The sequence below is a fragment of the Bos taurus genome, chromosome 18 (genome assembly GCF_002263795.3).
Source record: "Bos taurus isolate L1 Dominette 01449 registration number 42190680 breed Hereford chromosome 18, ARS-UCD2.0, whole genome shotgun sequence".
Lineage (NCBI taxonomy): Eukaryota > Metazoa > Chordata > Mammalia > Artiodactyla > Bovidae > Bos > Bos taurus.
Genome location: NC_037345.1, coordinates 8,637,255 through 8,658,387, shown reverse-complemented (window position 1 = coordinate 8,658,387; position 21,133 = coordinate 8,637,255). Strand labels below are relative to the sequence as shown.

General features: G+C 44.4%; 1 protein-coding gene across 1 annotated transcript in view; it reads right to left on the bottom strand.

Moving 5' to 3' along the window:
- The window catches only part of HSD17B2 (hydroxysteroid 17-beta dehydrogenase 2), a 93,471-nt gene that overhangs the window by 21,444 nt on the left and 50,894 nt on the right, over positions 1 to 21,133 (bottom strand). The window contains 2 exon segments of the mRNA NM_001075726.1: positions 922 to 1,107; positions 7,668 to 7,880. Coding sequence (NP_001069194.1) covers positions 922 to 1,107; positions 7,668 to 7,880 — 399 coding nt within the window.

Here is a 21,133-nt window from a genome sequence, read left to right as displayed (position 1 = left end):
GGTGCTAAATTTTGTCAAAGTCTTTTTCTGCATCTATTGAGATTATCACATGGTTTTTATCTTTCAATTTGTTAATATGGTGTATCACATTGATTGATTTGCATATATTGAGGAATCTTTGCATCCCTGGGATAAACCCAACTTGATCATGGGGAATGAGCTTTTTGATGTGTTGCTGAAATCTGTTTGCTAAAATTTTGTTTAAGATTTTTGCATCTATGTTCATAAGTGATATTGGCCTGTAGTTTTCTTTTTTTGTGTTGTCTTTGTCTGGTTTTGGTATCAAGAACCCCAGTTTGGAAATATCTATTCTAGGAGAAAGAATTTGACATCACCTGCATGAGCAATTTTTTATGGAAGGGAGATGTTAAACCCTTGACTTGTTAGCTATCTGCCCTTTGAAATGGAGAGAGATGAGCCATCAAATGTCACACCCTGTCCCAACTATCTTGAGATTGCAAAACAGTGAGAATAATGTTATGGAAAATGCTAGTTGTTAGCCAACAGAGATACGGATCACTGACAGTGCCAGAAGAGTGAAGACATGTGCCTACTCATTGTCCAAGGAAGGACAGAGGGTGCAGACGCTGGGAGGCTGGAAAACACAGGTCCTCTGTCACGCTGATGTGAACTGTATGCAGGGATTCCTGGCCAAATCTAGGAAGCTTGTGCATTAGCAGTCATGCTGTGAGGATATGTGAGAACCCTAAATCCCCAATAATGAACAGATGAGTTAGAAGATAGGTAAGAGTCAGTACAAGAAAGCTTTTGTACTAAGATCAAAGGCAAACACAGGATTTGACTAATCTTCACCCAGCCCTCCATGAGAGTCTTGTTTTCTTGTTCAGCCCACAAAGAATGCTACGAGCTGCATCTTGCAGGACTGGCACCCACAACCTTGTGGGGGAAAGGCAAGCTCACCTGCCATGCTGCTGATATTCACCAGCCTCCCCTTGGATTTTCTAAGAAGAGGCAGAAACACCTTCGTGACTTCCACAGCCCCGAAGAAGTTCACGGCCATGCATCGTTTGTATTCGGTCATGGGAATGAGTTCCCCATCGGTTGGTAAGCCAAGGACTCCAGCGTTGTTGATCACAGCCCACAGTCCTGAGGACAGAAAGGAACAACTCTGAGATCGGGCAATACCAAGAGAGTGGGATGATTTTTAATCCTTCAAGCTTCTAAGTCAAAAGGACCCATTTGAGACTTGAGATCTGGGCAAGAGATCACTTCAACTCTCACACCTTTGTCTTGGGACTTCCCTGGAGGCCCAGTGGTTGAGACCTCACCTTCCAATGCAAGGTGGGTGTGGGTTCAATCCTTTCTTAGGGAACTAAGATCCCACATGCCTCATGGCCCAAGCCAAAACATAAAACAGAAGCAATACTGTATCAAATTCAATTAAGAGTTTAAATATGGCCCACATTTAAAAAAAAAAAAAAAGTCTTGAAAAGGAAAAAACCTTACTCTCCTTGAATACTTTTGAAAGATTAAGAAATGGTTTTATGGAGGTATATTCTTTTGCCTCAAAGTTTATTCCAAATCTGCCTCGTGTTTCTCCCTCAAAGGAGTATGTGGAGACAGAATGATGTCTCTAGGACATGCAGATTTAAGACAACGTGTCTTACATGCAGTGCAACAAAATAAGATTCTGTCTTCCCTTTGACTGGAAAAGTTCCCCTAGTACAAGGAAACAGGAAAACCAGAGCAGAAATGCCAAGAGCTAAGAAGACTGCAGAGTCCTTGAGCTCTGCTCCCTTCCCCAGCCAGCCTGATCCCCTGACTGACCGGAATCACAAGGAGAGCTTGTTCACTCACAGGTGCCTAGGATCCAGCTCCAGAGAAACTGATTGGGGATGTCTGGGGTGTGAGGCCTGACAATGTGCATCTCTAGCAAGTTCCCAGGTGATGCTGACACTACAGGCCTGGACCTCACTTGGAGAACCACTGTCCACAACTGGTGATTTTTCAGCCTTGACTGCACATTAAAATCATCTGGGGAGCTTTTTAAAACCCTGACACCCAGGTCATACCGCAGCCAATTAGAGCAGCAACTGTGGGGTAGTAAAAAAAGAGGATCTTGGCATTAGCCATTTTTTAAATTCCCTACATAGATGATTCCAGTGTATAACCAAGCTTCGGAGTCATTGCCCTAAATGGCAGAAGAGTGGTAACACAGAAGCTCCACGTGCTTTGTGGGGAGGAGGGTGTGGAGCACAAGTGAGTCACCTGGGAGGAACAGAGGCGACAGGAGCTGGGGCATGTTCAGCTAGATAGACCTGAAGCAGATTCTCTGAGTTCCCTGAGCCACTGCAGGGTTCAGACCAATGGTTCTCAAGGTGTGGTCCAGACCAGCAGCAGTAATTGGGAACTTGTTAGACATGCAAATACTGGAGCCCCATCTCAGACCTGCTGGCTCAGACACTGATGATCAGAAATTACTGTTGAAGCTCAGCATTGTGACATGACGTGCCCAAGTGTGAGATGCACGCCCACGTGTGAGAACCCCTGGGATAGAGAGGAGCAGAATGAGCCTCCATGCTCGGAGAGGCACAGAAACGGCAGTCGACACCAGCCCTAACTTCAAAGAGGCAAGTAGCAGCCAACCTGCATGAGGACTGGACAGAGTCTCAGCAGAGTCCAGCACGAAGCACTGGCCATCAAAGATGTAATGGCCCGTCCCTAGGAATTTAGGATGCCACCCTGGGGAAATGAGAGAAAGCTCCAAACGACTGACATGGTTTTTGCCACATGGCTCAAGATAGAAATTGAGTTGACTTATAGAAAATCAAGTTACATTTCTTGCACAGCTGAGTTGGTGGTCTGACATTTACAGGCAGTAATAACTGGGAGCGGTAAGTGAGAGGATGCCTGGCATGCAGTAAGGGCTCTACAGCTATTAGGAGGCTGGTGATAGGAGAGGATGCCTTCAGCTAATCCCTCCAAGTGATGGTTTTAATTGCCTCAGCCTGATGCATACCTTTGACCAGTCAAACATACAGGTGGCAGCTTGAGAATGCCCTATGACATGGACCGCCAAACGTATCCTGTAAAAGGCTGGATAGTAAAAGCTTTAACATTCAAGTCCTACTCACTGAACTCTGCCATTACAGTGTGAGCAGCCACAGACAATCTGTAAATGAACAGGAGTGGCTACGTTCCAGTAAAACAATAGGGACATTGACATTTGTATCCCATATAACTTTCGTGTGTCCAAAAAAATCTTATTCTGATTTCTTTTAACCATTTAAAAATATAAACACCATCCTGAGCTCACAGGATATGCAAAAACAGGTGGCAGATTTATATAATAATCTATATATCTTTATAAAATACTCTTTAAATGACAAAGTTAAAGAGATAGACGTGAGTCTGGGTGAACTCCGGGAGTTGGTGATGGACAGGGAGGCCTGGCGTGCTGCAATTCATGGGGTTGCAAAGAGTCGGACACGACTGAGCGACTGAACTGAACTGAACTGAAAGAGATAGAGAGCAAGTTAAGGATGAGAATATGGCTCTTCAGAGGTAACGTGATGGGTCTGGTGGTGATGAAACAGTTCTGTATTTTGAGTGGGATGATATTGCACAAAACTACACATTATGAAATTGCAAGCAAGCGCACACACACACACACACACATGCACTTGCATGTATAGCTGATGAAATCTGAATGAACTCTGGGGATTACACCAGGGCCAATTTCCTGGTTTTGATATTGTACTACAGTTATGCAAGATATTAACACTGGGGGAGGCTTGGCAAAGAGTGAATCTACTATTTTTCAAAATAAAATAGTTAAAAAAAAAAAGGCAGGGCCACATCTTGCCAACTCCTGCCATAGAATTCTAATCTGGCCAATAAACCTATTATACCCGTAGGGCTTCATAATAGTTTTTTTTTAATTAATATTAATAACGAACAAAGGGATTCCCTATGGCTCACGTTAAAAGAATCCACCTGCAATGCAAGAGACACAGGAGACACAGGTTCAATCCCTGGGTCAGAAAGATTCACCTGGAGCAGGGTGCAGCAACCCACTGCAGTATTCCCACCTGGAGAATCCCACACACAAAGGAATCTGCCAGGCGATAGTCCATAGGGGTTACAAAGGGTCAGACACTATTGAGTACACAGACACCAGGCAATAATGAACACACAGGCAATAATGAACAATATGTTCATGCTAATTTTAAAATCTGCTATGTAGGGACACCGCACAGTTGCTGGCCCTCTTACAGGAGCTGAGGTTTTCTGGTTTATCCACGTGGCCTGGAGGGTTCTTTAGCAAACATCCTTCTTTGTGATTTTAAATGAACCTGTTCTACCGCTCCACTTTCTGTTTGACTTGAGAGGCTGAAGTCGAGAGAGACCACGAGAACAGGAAATTCTGTATTGGTGTTGAATTGGTATATTGGTAACTCTGCCTCAGTAAGGACTGTTCTCCAGAATGCAGGCCCCCAAACAGCATGTAAAGTGTTTTCCAAATGCTCACACCTTGGAAAGCGTACTGATTGGATCCTTTCATCCCAGGACACTGGCACTGTTATTAGCATTTCAAGAAGTACTACTTTATCATTCATTGTGGCCAATACTGTCCCGCTGGGCCTCTCTAGATGGTGTATATTGAATATCTCCTAACAAGACACCATCAAGTCAATAAAAGGGACAGCAAAAGACAAGGCCAGGAAAATTACCTTTCTAGAAAACAACTATATTCGTTTCTTTTTTCTGGGTAGATCAGCTGTGAAGAGGACATAAGGAGGAAGTCCTTGAGGCCTTCATGGAAAACCCCCAAGTGAAGCCATAACAGGAGAAAGCGAAGCTAATTAAGAGAGGCTGGATCCTGATGACATTGCTTGAGTGCCTGGATCCAGACATGCCTGAAACCAACGGGTCTTTTTAGTTATGTAAGCACAATGCATTCCCTTTACGCAAAGAGCTGACTCATTTGAAAAGATCCTGATGTTGGGAAAGATTGAAGGCAGGAGGAAAAGGGGACGACAGAGGATGAGATGGTTGGATGGCATCACTGACTCAATGGACATGAGTTTGGCAAACTCTGAGAGTTGGTGATGGACAGGGAGGCCTGGCATGCTGCGGTTCATGGGGTCACAGGGAGTCAGAAAGGACTGAGTGACTGAACTGAACTATGAATCTTTCTTAACATCTGAACTGAACTATGCTTTAGCAGTTTTGAATTGGTTATGTCACTTGTATCTGAAAGAATCCTGATGGAAACATAGTTTTGGTTCTTAAGAAACCCTGTGGTGAGGAGTGGGAGATAGACATATTTGTATAATAATGCAGTAATGAGGGTGTATGCAAGGGGTAAAGAGTGAATTTCCAGAAGAGGAAGTGAATGATGTAGCCTGGATTACTGTTACATTTGAGCTAGATCTCCTGTAGAGTGCGTGGTTGGACAAAGGCAAAAGTCTAGAGAAATGAAGTGGAGGCAAGAGGGAAGTTCGGGTAAGAGGAAGCTGAAGGTACAAAGTCATGAACTAGAACATTCTATCCTGGAAACCATTCATCATTTACTGAGTGGAACAGCAGATATTGCAGATGAAGGTTTTGGCAAGGGCTATTCTCCTGAAAGGTCTTAGAATCCCTGTGAAGGTGTTTGATGGTGAATGGAGGACCACAGAACTGTTCAGTGAGACAAAGCATATGCCTGGCTCATAGGAGGAGCCCAAGACATGGAGGCTCAGTTTATCAAAGGAGATGGATGATACTCTAAGATGTGCACATTGTAAAGACCACTCTCCATCTGGAAAGCAATGGGGAAGGAAATCCAATTACAAACAGAGCTTGGTGGGAGATGAGGGTCCCAGTTAAACCATAGCTCCCCAGGGATAATAGGAAGGGGCGGGATGATAAAGATCTAGGACATAGAATTGACAGGACTCAGGACCAACAGGATGCAGAAATCAAGGGTAAGCTGCAGGCCTAAGTGAACCCAGCTTGTTTGGCTTGAATGACTGATTAGGTGGCAGTGCCTGGGCTTCCCTGGTGGCTCAGACAGTAAAGAATTCGCCTGCAGGATACCTGGGTTTGATCCCTGGATTGGGAAGATCCCCTGGAGGAGGGCATGGCAACCCACTCCAGTATTCTTGCCTGGAGAATCCCCCTAGACAGAGGAGACTGGCCGGCTACAGTCCATGGGGTCACAGAGTCAGACATGACTGAGCAACTAAGCACAGCCGGTGTCTGAGCCAGCGCCTCCGTCGTCGGATGCAGGAGGGGAAACTGATTTGCAGACTAGAAGCAGAGGAAAAAATAATGAGGTCCGTTTTTGACAAATTGAGGCGGGATATCTGGTAACCAGTTGTATATGCCTATAGGTCCTGATGTTGAAAAGAGTGCTATGTTGTTAATGCAGATTCAGAAATTACTGGATTAAATGGCAGTGTTTCTCAGCTCTGGCAGAATATTAGCATTGCTGGAGGAGCTTTAAAATATGCTAATACCTGGGACCCCCAAATGGGATCTTCTTTATAGTGGACCTTCCCAGCAAAAGGAGAGCACCAGTACCAGCCTCGCTGCGAAGATCTGCTGAGTTACTGTCTGTAGATACCAATTTAATCTGCTAGGGAAAAGTCCCCAGGCTGTGTGGGAATCACAGACGTGTGACCTGTGCTTCAGAAAGATCTCAAGCTTGGTTTAATTTTCCACTGGCATTACCTTAACATTGTAAACATTTTGTAAACAAGGGGCCCCACATAAAGTTGCAATTTTGCACTGCATCCCCTAAATTACATAGCCCATCCTGGGTTCACACATAGGTATTTTAAGACACTTCCCAGGTGAAAATTCCTGGTGTAGGAAGGGAAACAGGATAGCCCAGGAAACTTGGAGTGGGGTCTGGGGACAGAGCCCTCAGTAACACTCACACTTAGGGGACTGGCATGGTGGGCAGAGGAAGGAGGTTCATATAAGAGAAGCAGAAAGAATGATCAGAGAACTTAGAGGGCAAGATGTGGCTGGAGACCCCCAAAGCCCAAGGAGGGGAGGGTAATCAACACATTCAAACACTGCAGAGAAGTTAAGAGCTTGGTGTTCAAGATAATACAGACTGATCCCCGTGGCTAGACCATTTAGGGAGATGTGTCAAGAAGTGAAAACTGGGCAGCAGGGTTCCAAAGAGCCTGGCTGTGAAGGGAGAGGAAGAGAAAGGCAGGGGCTAAGAAAGACAGCCATTATGAAGCTGCTGCTGCTACTGCTAAGTTGCTTCAGTCGTGTCCGACTCTGTGCAACCCCAGAGATGGCAGCCCACCAGGCTCCCCAGTCCCTGGGATTCTCCAGGCAAGAACACTGGAGTGGGTTGCCATTGCCTTCTCCATTATGAAGCTACTTCAAGTCTAATACATGTTAGTATCAGTAAGAGGAAAGACATGTGGAGGGGCAGCAAGTAACAGGAGAGTGACTGAGCAGAGGTTGGAGGGAATGAGATGGAGAATTCTGTAAGTTCTGAGGAAGGACCATGCCTGACTCCTTCCCAATGTCTTCATATCTGCAAGAGGTCCCAGCAAGGGGTAGGGGCTCAGTGCAGGTGTCTCCAGATGCCATCTGAGACTAGAGGGAAGTGGTAATTAGAGGCTAGAACCAGTGCTGGTCATTTGCAAGGAGGATGGAGGGCAGTCGAGGGCACAGGTAGCTGAAGGCAGTACCTTTGTTCTGCAGCTTCTCCTTCACTTTGCTGTAGGCCGCTTTTATCTCCTGCGTGTTGGTGATGTTCAGCTGGAGCACAGAGAGATTCTTGGAGCAGGTTCTTCGTAATTCCTCTGCTCCAGACCCCTGTTCATCCAGAACTCCGGCAAATACAGTGAAGCCCAGCTCGTCCAGATACTTGGCCAAACCATGGCCAAACCCAGAATCACAACCTGCAAGGGGCCAAAGCAATACAAAATGGGCTCAGACTAAAATGGCAGGAGAAATTATTGAAGAAAAACTCACTGCATGCTGTTTATGATGGTCCATGTTCTGTGTAGAGAGTGGGTCTTGAGGAAGTTTTCTCCTTTGCTAAGTGGAAAATGGGCAGAGAAGCCACAACAGACAAATTTCTCTTTATTAAAAAAAAGGAGATGAGGAAGAATTTGAGGTGGGGACATAAATGGAAAGAGAAATGCTGATGAAGGGAAGGGGTCCAGGTGGTCAAAGAATGTAGCAGAGAAAAAGACATCTGACAGAAGCTTTTTCACTCATCTCTACGTGTAGTGTTTGCTGTAATAACCTCCATACAGTCTTCAGTAAAATTTTCATTACAAACTAACAAGTTGGAGTTGGTTTTTCTTTTTAAAGCTATAACAAAATGTCAGGTCCTGCTTCAAAGTGGACCGAGGACAATAGAAGGGGCTACCTACAGGGTCCAATTCCTTATGAATTATGAAAGATGAAGACTCCTAGCCACCTGCCCTTCTCACCTCCTTGAAAGCTTGCCCCTAGCCATGGCCTTCTCCCAAACCACTGAACCCTGGGAAGACGCCTGCAACAGAAACCAGATAGAAATCCCTAAGGGCATTGCTTTGTGAAACCAGAGGATAAGATCATATGCAAAACATATGTCTAATCTCAGAATTTTTTTTTTCACTAATCAGAAACGGTCCATTCCTGTAAATGCTAGAAGGAATTTGGCCCGTGTGCTTCAGAGAACACAAATACACAGTTACTTTTTCCAATCCAAATTGCTTGCTTGCTTTAGTTGGATCCTTTAAGGTAACTTTTTGGGTATTAGTTCTAGAAGGTGTTGTAGGTCTTGATAGAACTGTTGAACTTCAGCTTCTTCAGCATTACTGGTTGGGGCATAGACTTAGATTACCATGATATTGAATGGTTTGCCTTGGAAACCAACAGAGATCATTCTGTCATTTTTGAGATTGCATCCAAGTACTGCATTTCGGACTCTTCTGTTGACTACAATGGCTACTCCATTTCTTCTAAGGGATTCTTGCCCACAGTAATAGATATAATGGTCATCTGAGTTATAGTCATCAAAAAAAGATGTCCTTTTCATTATAGGGTACTGGAATGCAAAAGTAGGAAGTCAAGAAACATCTGGAGTAATGGGCAAATTTGGCCTTGGAGTACAAAACGAAGCAGGTCAAAGGCTAACACAATTTTGTCAAGAGAATCCACTGGTAATATCAAACACCCTCTTCCAACAACACAAGAGAAGACTCTACAGATGGACATCACCAGATGGTCAATACTGAAATCAAATTGATATTCTTTGCAGCCAAAGATGGAGATGCTCTATACAGTCAGCAAAAATAAGACCGGGAGCTGACTGGATCAGATCATGAATTTCTTATTGCAAACTTCAGACTTAAATTGAAGAAAGTAGGGAAAACCACTAGACCATTCAGGTATGATCTAAATCACATCCCTTACAATTACACAGTGGAAGTGAGAAATAGATTCAAGGGATTAGATCTGATAGACAGAATGCCTGAAGAACTATGGACAGAGGGTCATGACATTGTACAGGAGGCAGTGATCAAGACTATCCCCAAGAAAAAGAAATGCAAAAAGACAAAATGGTTGTCTGTGGAGGCCTTACAGACAGCTGAGAAAAGAAGAGAAGCTAAAAGCAAAGAAGAAAAGGAAAGATATACCCATTTGAATGCAGAGTTCCAAAGAATAGCAAGGAGAGATAAGAAAGCTTTCCTCAGTGATCAATGCAAAGAAATAGAGAAAAATAATAGAATGGGAAAGACTAGAGATTTTTTCAGAAAAATTAGAGATGCCAAGGGGACACTTCATGCAAAGATGGGCACAATAAAGGACAGAAATGGTATGGACCTAACATAAGCAGAAGATATTAAGAAGAGGTGGCAAGAATATACAGAACTACACAAAAAAGATCTTCACTACCCAGGTAATCACAATGGTGTGATCACTCACCTAGAGCCAGACATCCTGGAATGTGAAGTTAAGTGGGCCTTACTTTGTAGCGAAGCATCACTACAAACAAAGCTAGTGGAGGTGATGGAATTCCAGTTGAGCTATTTCAAATCCTGAAAGATGATGCTGTGAAAGCATTGCACTCAACATGCCAGCAAATTTGGAAAACTCAGCAGTGGCCACAGGACTGGAAAAGGTCAGTTTTCATTCCAATCCCAAAGAAAGGGAATGCCAAAGAATGCTCAAACTACCGCACAATTGCACTCATCTCACATGCTAGTAAAGTAATGCTCAAAATTCTCCAAGCCAGGCTTCAGCAATACATGAACTGTGAACTTCCAGATGTTCAAGCTGGATTTAGAAAAGGCAGAGGAACCAAAGATCAAATTTCCAACATCTGTTGGATCATAGAAAAAGCAAGAGAGTTCCAGAAAACCATCTACTTCTGCTTTATTGACTACACCAAAGTCTTTGTGTGGATCACAACAAACTGTGGAAAATTGTTTAAAAGATGGGAATACCAGACCACCTGACCTGCCTCCTGAGAAATCTGTATGCAGGTCAAGAAGCAACAGTTAGAACTGGACATGGAACAATGGATTGGTTCCAAATAGGGAAAGGAGTACATCAAGGCTGTACATTGTCACCCTGCTTATTTAATTTACATGCATAGAATACATACATACATACATCATGAGAAACACTGGGCTGGATGAAGCACAAGCTGGAATCAAGATTGCCCAGATAAATATCAATAACCTCAGATATGCAGATGATACCACCCTTATGGCAGAAAGTGAACAAGAACTAAAGAACCTCTTGATGAAAGTGAAAAAGGAGTGAAAAAGTTGGCTTAAAACTCAACATTCAAAAAACTAAGTTCATGACATCTGGTCCCATCACTTCATGGCAACTAGATGGGAAAACAATGGAAATAGTGAGAGACTTTATTTTGGGGGGTCCAAAATCACTGCAGATGATGACTGCAGCCATGAAATTAAAAGATGTTTGCTCCTTGGAAGAAAAGCTATGACCAAGTTAGACAGCACATTAAAAAGCAGAGACATTACTTTGCCAACAAAGGTCCATCTAGTCAAAGCTATGGTTTTTCCACTAGTCTTGTATGAGTGTGAAAGTTGGACTATGAAGAAAGCTGAGCCCTGAAGAATTGATGCTTTTGAATTGTGGTGTTGGAGAAGATTCTTGAGAGTCCCTTGGACTGCCAGGAGATCCAAGCAGTCTATCCTAAAGGAATTCAGTCCTGAATATTCATTGGAAGGACTGATGCTGAAACTCCAATACTTTGGCCATCTGATGTGAAGAACTGGAAAAGACCCTGATGCTGGGAAAGACTGAAGGCAGGAGGAGAAGGGGATGACAGAGGACGAGACAGTTGGAAGGCATCACCAACTCAATGGATGTGAGTGTGAGCAAGCTCTGGAAGTTGGTGATGGACAGGGAGGCCTGGCATGCTGCAGTCCATGGGGTCGCAAAGAGTCAGACACGACTGAGTGACTGAAATGAACTGAACTTAAGGTAAATTTAGATAATTCTGTTTCATTAATGTGGAACGGGATATGAATTCTGATCTTGGGATGCAGGCACTTAACCAAATTATCAAGCTATCTACAATGATGGTTTATTTGAAACAGTTCTTCTGAGCACGAGGCTTCTTTCTTGCATCAAATGAGTAAGGACTCAGAGTGGCGGGGAGAAGTACTTGTCAGTGTGAAAGTCACAGTTTATCCTTCTACAATTAGCTTAGGAGAAAAAAGTGAAGAACCTACTGTAGCAGGAAGAAGCAAGAGTCTTCCAGGGTCTGACAAGTGATTAACTATTGTTACTGTGAATATTGTTACTATTGTTCCATTGTTTTTCCATGGCAGAACATACGGCAGAGACTTGGGAACGTGCATGCCTGAAGCCAGGTTACTCTTCTGTTCCTATGTTGCTTGCTGCTGCTGCTGCTACTGCTAAGTCACTTCAGTCGTGTTGGACTCTGTGCGACCCCATAGACGGTAGCCCACCAGGCTCCGCCGTCCCCGGGATTCTCCAGGCAAGAACACTGGAGTGGGTTGCCATTTCCTTCAATGCACGAAAGTGAAAAGTGAAAGTGAAGTCACTCAGTTGTGTTCGACTCTTAGAGACCCCATGGACTGCAGCCCACCAGGCTCCTCCGTCCATGGGATTTTCCAGGCAAGAGTACTGGAGTGGGGTGCCATTGCCTTCTCCAATGTTGCTTGCAATGCCACAGAAGTTGGCCGTGCCCCAGACAAACGGGGTGCTGGTCTGTCCCCACAAACCTTTATCCCAGTCTTAGGCAAGGAGGGCACTGCCTTGTGCTCTCAGCCAGTCTCTTGCCCAAGGTTCCTGCTTTGGTTGACTACACCCTGCTCAATACAGCTGTTGTCATCACAGCTTGAGATGTGATGACTGATTTCAGCCCAAGGAACCTGACGGCGAGCATTGAAGGGACAAGTCGTCAGTTTGCGACATCAAGATGATTCTTTCTGCACTTGATAAACTGATAAGGAAACCTGCAGGCTCTGATCTGGTGGTTTTTATCATAAGGGCATCATAACAGCTTTTCAGGATTCAGAGTATTGATGTAAGTTTCTTCCATGTTGGAAATTAAGGAGACTAATCCAAAGTGCTCAGCTGAGACACGCTCTCCCAACTGTGGTCTTCGTCCACACCCTGTGCCCCAACAACGGTTCACTTCCAGCCCCTGACGTTAGGGGGTGGGGCCCCCACTTCCTGCAACACACGGCTGGGCATCAGCAGAGCGTGGGGATGGGGGCAAAATCTCAGAATTTGAGATTCGAGTCTACCCCACCCACTTGGAGTGTATTATGGGCTGTAGAAATTTGGTTTATACCCACAAGTACAAAATAGAGATATCTGAAATTTTAAGATGAAGACATCGTGGACATAAACTCACCCTTTGAGCCATACCAGAATAAATGTGTAACAATTACTAAGTCTCTACAGCTCTAAAGATAAGAGATCATATTCACATTGGCTGTGCCAGGTGGTCTGTCCTGTAAACCCTGAAAGAACTGCCTTGTCAGCATCTGGGGGCTACAGTTAGGCATGCCCCTAAAAATCAGAAAGTTCAGGAAATCAGAGAGCACACCGACAATCAACTCAAGGATCAATATGCAAGTGATTAGAAAAGATATCTGACTTTAAAGCTAACAACACCTCCCCGGAGGGACTTCCCTAGTGATCCAGTGGTTAAGAATACATCTTGCAATGCAAGGGTTGCAGGTTCAATCCCTGGTCAGGGAACTAAAATCCCACATATTGCAGGACCACAAAGCCCTTGGGCCACAACTAGAGAATCTGTGCACTGCAGCAAAAGATCCTCTATGACACAGTGAACCTCCCACATGCCTCAACTAAGACCTGATGCAGCCAAGGTTAATTAGTTAATTTTTAAAACCCCTTCATGGATCACAGTCTTGTTATGGTGAAGAGGCTTGCATAACTCAGTGAAGCTATGGCCATGCCATGCAAGGCCACCCAAGTTGGACGGGTCATAATGAAGAGTTCTGACAAAACGTGGTCCGCTGGAGGAGGAAATGGCAAACCAACCTAGTACGCTTACTGCAAGAACCCCATGAACAGTATGAAAAGGCAAACAGATAAGACACTGGAAGATAAGCACACCCAAGGTGTCTGATACACTACTGGGGAAGAGTGGAGGGCCAGTACTAATAGCCCCAGAAGGAATGAAGAGGCTGGGCCAAAGTGGAAATGATGCTCAGTTGTGGTGTATCTGGTGGTGAACTAAAGAGCCTCTTGATGAAAGTGAAAGAGGAGAGTGAAAAAGTGGACTCAAAACTCAACTTTCAGAAAACTATGGTCATGGCATCCAGTCCCATCACTTCATGGTAAATAGATGGGGAAACAATAGGAACAATGAGAGACTTTATTTGGGGGAGCTCCAAAATCACTGCATATGGTGACTGCAACCTTGAAATCAAAAGACACTTGGTCCTTGGAAGAAAAGTTACACCAACCCTAGATAGCACATTGAAAAGCAGAGACATTACTTTGCTGACAAAGGTTCGTGTAGTCAAAGCTATGGTTTTTCCAGTCGTCATGTATGGGTGTGAGAGCTGGATTATAAAGAAAGATGAGCACCAGAGAATTGACGCTTTTGAACTGTGGTGTTGGAGAAGACTCTTGAGAGTCCCTTGACTGCAAGGAGATCCAACCAGTCAATCCTTAAGCAAATCAGTCCTGAATATTCATTGGAAGGACTGATGCTGAAGCTGAAACGCCAATACTTTGGCCACGTGATGCAAAGAACTGAGTCATTGGAAAAGACCCTGATGCTGAGAAAGATTGAAGGAAGGAGGAGAAGGAGATGACAGATGATGAGATGGTTGGATGGCATCACCCACTCAATGGACATGAGTTTGAGCAAACTCTGGGAGTTGGCAGGGAGGCCTGGTGTACTGCAGTCCATGGGATCACAAAGACTCAGACATGACTGAGTGACTGAACTGAACTGAACTGGTGGTGAAAGTAAAGTCCAATGGTATAAAGAATAATACTGCCTGCTGCTGCTGCTAAGTCACTTCAGTCGTGTCCAACTCTGTGTGACCCCATAGACGGCAGCCCACTAGGCTCCTCTGTCCCTGGGATTCTCCAGGCAAGAATACTGGAGTGGGTTGCCATTTCCTTCTCCAATGCATGAAAGTGAAAAGTGAAAGTAAAGTCGCCTAGTCGTGCCCGACTCTTAGCGACCCCATGGACTGCAGCCTACCAGGATCCTCCATCCATGAGATTTTCCAGGCAAGAGTAATACTGCCTAGGAACCCAGAATGTTAGGTCCACGAATCAAGGTAAATTGGGCTTGGTTGTGAACTTGGCCCCCCACCTCTGCAACCCTGCTTGAGTTATTTAACCTCTCTGTGCCTCAGCTTCCTCATCTCTAAAATGGACTTGATAACGGTGCCTACATCAGTTATGATTTGTGATGTGCTTAACAATGCCTGGAATTACTATAATAGATCTTTTAAAAAAAATAATACTAGGTACATGACATTCTTCCTGAATTTCAGGTGTTTACATGCATGATCTTGGTAGATAGGAAGTTCACCTCTACTGATAGCTAAACATCTTGGTGAAGACTCTGCCTGCTTGATTCTGCCTCTGCCATGTCTGAGCCTTGGGTAACATTACATAAAGTAGTACAGAGCCTCCACTTATTCATCTGGGAAGTGGGGTTATAACGGTTCCTCCCTCCTAGGCTGATCTTGGAAGTCAACAAGACAGAGAATGTTCTGCACAAAGCCCAGCATATCATACGTGACTGTTACCAGTATTGTGGCTCTAACCCAGATATCATTTCTGATCTGCTGTGTGAACGATCAGGCTATGCTAACCCTGGTGTCTTAGGGCCAGGCAGGGGCTAGAGGGCCTTGAGAATGTAGGTGGCTGGAGAGCCGCTCCCTGTCAAGATAGAGTAACCCTTGTGCACTCCAGAAACCCAAAGACAAGGCAGGGGCCTTTGTGAAAGCTACTTTCCCTCGTGGCTCCCTGATAAAGAATCTGCCTGCAATACAGGAGACCCAGGTTTAATCCCTGGGTTAGGAAGATCCCCTGGAGAAGGGAATGGCAACCCACTCCAGTATTCTTGCCTGAAGAATTCCATGGACAGAGGAACCTGGTAAGTTACAGTCCATGAGCTTAGACACAAAGAGTCAGACACAACTGAGCAACTAGCACTTTGTGGAAAGGCAAAATGTTTCATAACCGACCCATCAGTAGCTCAGTTGGTAAAGAATTCGCCTGCAATGCAGGAGACTCAGGTTCAATCCCTGGGTCAGGATGATCCCCTGGAGAAGGAAATGGCAACCTGCTCCAGTATTCTTGCCTGGAAAATCCCATGACAGAGGAGCCTGGTGGGCTACAGTCCATGGGGTCATAAAGAGTTGCAGCCAACCGAGCAACTAAACCACCAGCCTCTGAAAATTATCAAACCTAGTGTGACTCGAATGCTTACCAAGACCCATCCAGCTTCACACATATTAACTCCACCCACCCTGGGAGATAAGTCATTTTACTATCATCACTCTACGGAGGAGGAAACTGAAACACAGAAGGGTTAAGTCATTTAGCTGGACATGGCAGAGGTAGGTTGAAACCCAGGCAGGGGTTGATAAATAAACATCTGGAATATAAAATATTCTATTCTTCCAGAGCACAGGGCCTAGCATATAGTAGCTGATCAATAAAAGGCGTGTGTTGGGGACTTCTCCAGCAGTCCAGTGGTTAAGACTGTCCACTTCCAATCCAGGGAGAGAGACTTCAATCCCTGGTGGCGGAACTAAGATCCGACATGCTACACAGCACAGCCAAAAAATTACACACAAAAAAGCATGTGTTGGCTAAATGGGCATTTAAGAGGCCACTGGCCTTAATGCCTTAAAAACGCAGAGAGTCTTATGTCACTAGTATCGAGGGTTCCTAGCCTCTAAGTCCTAACAAACACCTGTGGAGTTGGATGCCTACCCCAAGAGAGGGTGTAGGAATTGCTGGGGGTGGTTTTAAGCTATGCCCTTTGAGATCATTCTGTCTCTAGTGGCCTGGAAAATCATCAGCTTGGAGCAAGCAACAAGTACTAGAGTCTCATTTTTGCAAAACTGGAGTGAATGTGAAATTATGATTTATTCTAAAATATTAATAAAGTCTCTCAATTTGTGTGAAAAACGGAAATGTGAATCACTTTAACTCAGAAGAGTTAAGAATGATAGTTTCTGAGCTGGTGGGCTAACTGTAAGTGGATTTATGCTATTGCCGTATGGAGCTGGTGAATAGAAACATAGCTCATCATTTGTTGGGTCAAGTCGTCGGCAAGTTGTGAATAACTCAAGTTCTGGAGTTCTTTAAGGCTAGGTCCCCTGAATGAAACACGCCTGTCAAGACTAACAGCATGTGCTCTTGGACACAAGCTGGTTCCTCGGAAGCTGCATTCAGAAAAGGATGAAGAGGGAAGAATTTGCAACACTGTAAATGATTTCTTTGTTGGTGTTGTTATTGTTTAGTCACTCAGTTGTGTCCGGCTCTTTGCAACCCCGTGGACTGGGAGGCTCCTGCCGGGCTCCTTTGTCCACGGCAAGAATACAGAAGTGGGCTACCATTTCCTTCTGCAGGGTATCTCCTCTCAGGAGTCAAACCCACATCTGCATTGGCAGGTAGATTCTTTACCCCTGAGCTACCAATTTTTTCTAGACAGTATTAAAACATCATATAAGTAATAAAACTTTAAGAGCAACATCAGGATAAACAAAAGAAGTTACCCATAACACCACCAATCTAGCATAAGTTTTATAACTTTCTTGCTTTTTCTTCTAGTCTTTTTTTCCTATACACTGTTCTTTAACAACTATAATTATAGTACACATGTGATTTGACAACTAATTTTTAAATTAGTATTATAGATATGCGGATGACACCACCCTTATGGCAAAAAGCAAAGAAGAACTAAAGAGCCTCTTGATGAAAGTGAAAGAGGAGAGTGAAAAACTTGGCTTAAAGTTCAACATTCAGAAAACTAAGATCATGGCATCCGGTCCCATCACTTCATGGCAAATAGATGGGGAAACAGTGGCTGACTTTATTTTTCTGGGCTCTAAAATCACTGCAGATGGTGACTGCAGCCATGAAATTAAAAGACACTTACTCCTTGGAAGGAAAGTGATGACCAACTAAGACAGCATATTAAAAAGCAGAGACATTACTTTACCAACAAAGGTCCGTCTAGTCAAGGCTTATGGTTTTTCCAGTGGTCATGTATGGATGTGAGAGTTGGACTATAAAGGAAGCTGAGCGCCGAAGAATTGATGCTTTTAAATTGTGGTGCTGGAGAGGACTCTTGAAAGTCCCTTGGACTGCAAGGAGACCCAACCAGTCCATTCTAAAGGAGATCAGTCCTGGGTGTTCATTGGAGGGACTGATGTTGAAGCTGAAATGCCAATACTTTGGCCACCTGATGTGAAGAGCTGACCCATGTGAAAAGCCCCCGATGCTGGGAAAGATTGAAGGAAGGAGGAGAAGGGGACAACAGAGGATGAGATGGTTGGATGGCATCACTAACTCGATGGACATGGGTTTGGGTGAACTCCGGGAGTTGGTGACGGACAGGGAGGACTGGCGTGCTGCGATTCATGGGGTCGCAAAGAGTCGGACACGACTGAGTGACTGAACTGAAACCAGTTTTAGCTATTTCCACAGTCTGCAAAACCCTAAGTCATCATTTTTCACTACTAGATAAAATTCTCCCCATGAAAATGCAGCAAAGAAAAACATGATTGGAGCCTGGATTTTGGAGCCAGGATCCCTGGGTCCAAATCCTGGCTCTGCTACTTTCAAGCTGTGTGACTTTGGCCAGTCAATTTACCTCTCTGTGCCTCAGTTTCCTTATCTATAAAGTGAGATGATACTAGGACCTGCCTCATAAGATTGTCCGAAAGATTAAATGATTTTATATACTAGAGTAATTGCAACAGAGCCTGCCACATGGCAGTTGCTACCCAGGTGTTAAATAAATAGCAACTGCGTTTCTGTTTGTTTTAAACCCATGCTACTCCTTTCATTGGCTACTTCTGGTTCCTAGAACCAAAGGATTTTGAGTTCTTATCTCAGAAGATCATCACAGACATTCTAACCACAATAATGAATTGGCCAAGTACTGTGCTTTCTGCCAGCGGTCTCATCTCTCCTAGACTCTCCTTCCCTAAAGCTCCTTGAAGTCTCCCCTTTGTCAATATCTTTGAACAACAGCAGCTTAAAACAGAGTTTCTCAGGGGGTGGGCCTCTTCAGAGGTGCCAGGGCCCATTCTCATAGTGGACTTTCACTTCTCTTCATTGGAAGGACTGATGTTGAAGCTGAAACTCCGATACTTTGGCCACATAATGGGAAGAGCTGACTCATTTGAGAAGACCCTGATGCTGGGAAAGATTGAGGGCAGGAGGAGAAGGGGATGACACAGGATGAGATGGTTGGATGGCATCACCGACTCCATGGACATGGGTTTGGGTAGACTCTGGGAGTTGGTGATGGACAGAGGCCTGGCGTGCCTGCCGTTCATGGGGTCGCAAAGAGTCGGACACGACTGAGCGACTGAACTGAACTGAGTGGTATAGACAAACACAAATGGAGGACCTGTTGTGTATCAAATAAGAGGACACTATCTGAATATGTGTTTTGCTTGGCCCATACAGTGTATTTCTTAAAAATTTAAACAAAGGCTAAAATTCAAGAATGCCACCTGAAAACCCAGATCGGTGGTTTCTCTTGATTAACCAGAATATAGGCCAACTGTGGGCCTGCGTTCTTACGAGGAACTCGTGTGCTGAAGCTGAGGATCCCAAAGCTGCCCCCTGCCACTCCCTGTCCACCGTCCCCACCGCCCTCCCCCGTCCCCCGACTCCCCTCCCCCCACGCTCTCAGGTCCAGGGTTCCCACTTCCTATTGCACATGTGCACCTCTATCGCCCACTGCCTTCACCACTGTGACCCGCCCCACCTCTGCAGCCTTTTGAACCCAACATACCTGCCACACTTTGTCCCACTTACAAAGGTCATCTGGGTCTAGAGTTATCTATCTGTAAAACTGTGGAAAACTAGGGAGGAAAAGACTTTCCCCACCCTTGTTTGAAATTTAAGCACTCCACCAGATTGCCACCCTCATGTTGACCCTGCCTGGTCCCTATAAAATAGATTAAGGTGCAATAAAATGGTAGACACATAATAAAACTGTAAGGTACCTAATAATTCCCTGAGAGCCATACAAGGCTCAGCTTCTAATCCAGGAAGAGAAAACACTTGACAGTTATACCATTGACACTACCTGTGTTGACTTTGGCACTCTTAAAAGATAGTGATGTTGGGTGGTGAACCCCTGGGAATTAGCTAGAGCTTTTTTGCTTAATTGGAGGATAACTGCTTTACAGTGTTGTGTTGTATTGGTATCTGCTGTACAAAGTCTGTGTTAGTAGCTCCGTCATGTCCAACTCTTTGCAACCCCATGGACTGTAGCCCACCAGGCTCCTTTGTCCACTGGATTCTCCAGACAAGAATATTGCAGTGGGTTGCCATGCCCTTCTCTAGGGGATCCTCCCGACTCAGGGATGGAACCCAAGTCTCCCTTGGAGAAGGAAATGGCAACCCACTCCAGTATTCTTGCCTGGAAAATCCCCTGGACACAGGGGACTGGGTCGCTACAGTCCATGGGGTCACAGAGAGTGGAACACGACTGAGCACACAAGTATATTGCACACACGCACAGTCAACTGTATTTTAGGATGCCCCTCTGGTGAAATTTGTCTGATGTTTTTCTTATGTTCTGGCTGGGGTTATGAGCTTGGGAAAGGAGATCACAGATACAGGGCCATTTTCATCACATTGTATTAAGAGGACAAACAAGCAACAAGACATGAATGTTGACGTTGCCTTTGATCACCTGGATGAAGTAAAGTGGGGAAATTTGTCCGCTATGAAGTTACTCTTTATCCACCCCCTCTTCCATACTATACTCTTTGGAAGGAAGCCTCTATGTATTAATACCTACATAAATTATTTGGAACTCTTGTACATGGGAGATTTGTCTCTTTTCCCTCATTTATTAATTTATTTTTATCTTTATGGACTCAGGAATATTAATTTTATACTTTGGGTTATAATCCAATACTTTATCTTAGTGCTCAAATTATTTATTTTTCTGGGCTCTAAAATCACTGCAGATGGTGACTGCAGCCATGAAATTAAAAGACGCTTACTCCTTGGAAGGAAAGTGATGACCAACTAAGACAGCATATTAAAAAGCAGAGACATTACTTTACCAACAAAAGTCCATCTAGTCAAAGCTATGGTTTTCCCAGTAGTCATGTATGGATGTGAGAGTTGGACTGTAAAGAAAGCTGAGCATCGAAGAATTGATGTTTTTAATATATATATATTTATTTATCTTCTCCCTCTTGTGCCTCCTCCCACCCACCCTCCATCTCTCTTTCTAGGTCATCACAGAGCTTAGCTAGATCTTTCATGTCAATTTTTTAAAATAATTTTAAGTTTTATGTTTTGGCTGTGCTGGGCCCTCATTGCTGTGAAGGATTTTCTCTAATTTGGGTGAGTAGGGATGATTCTCTAGTTGTGGTACACAGGGCGTCTCATTGTGGTGGCTTCTCTTGTCGCTAAACACAGGCTCTAGACATGC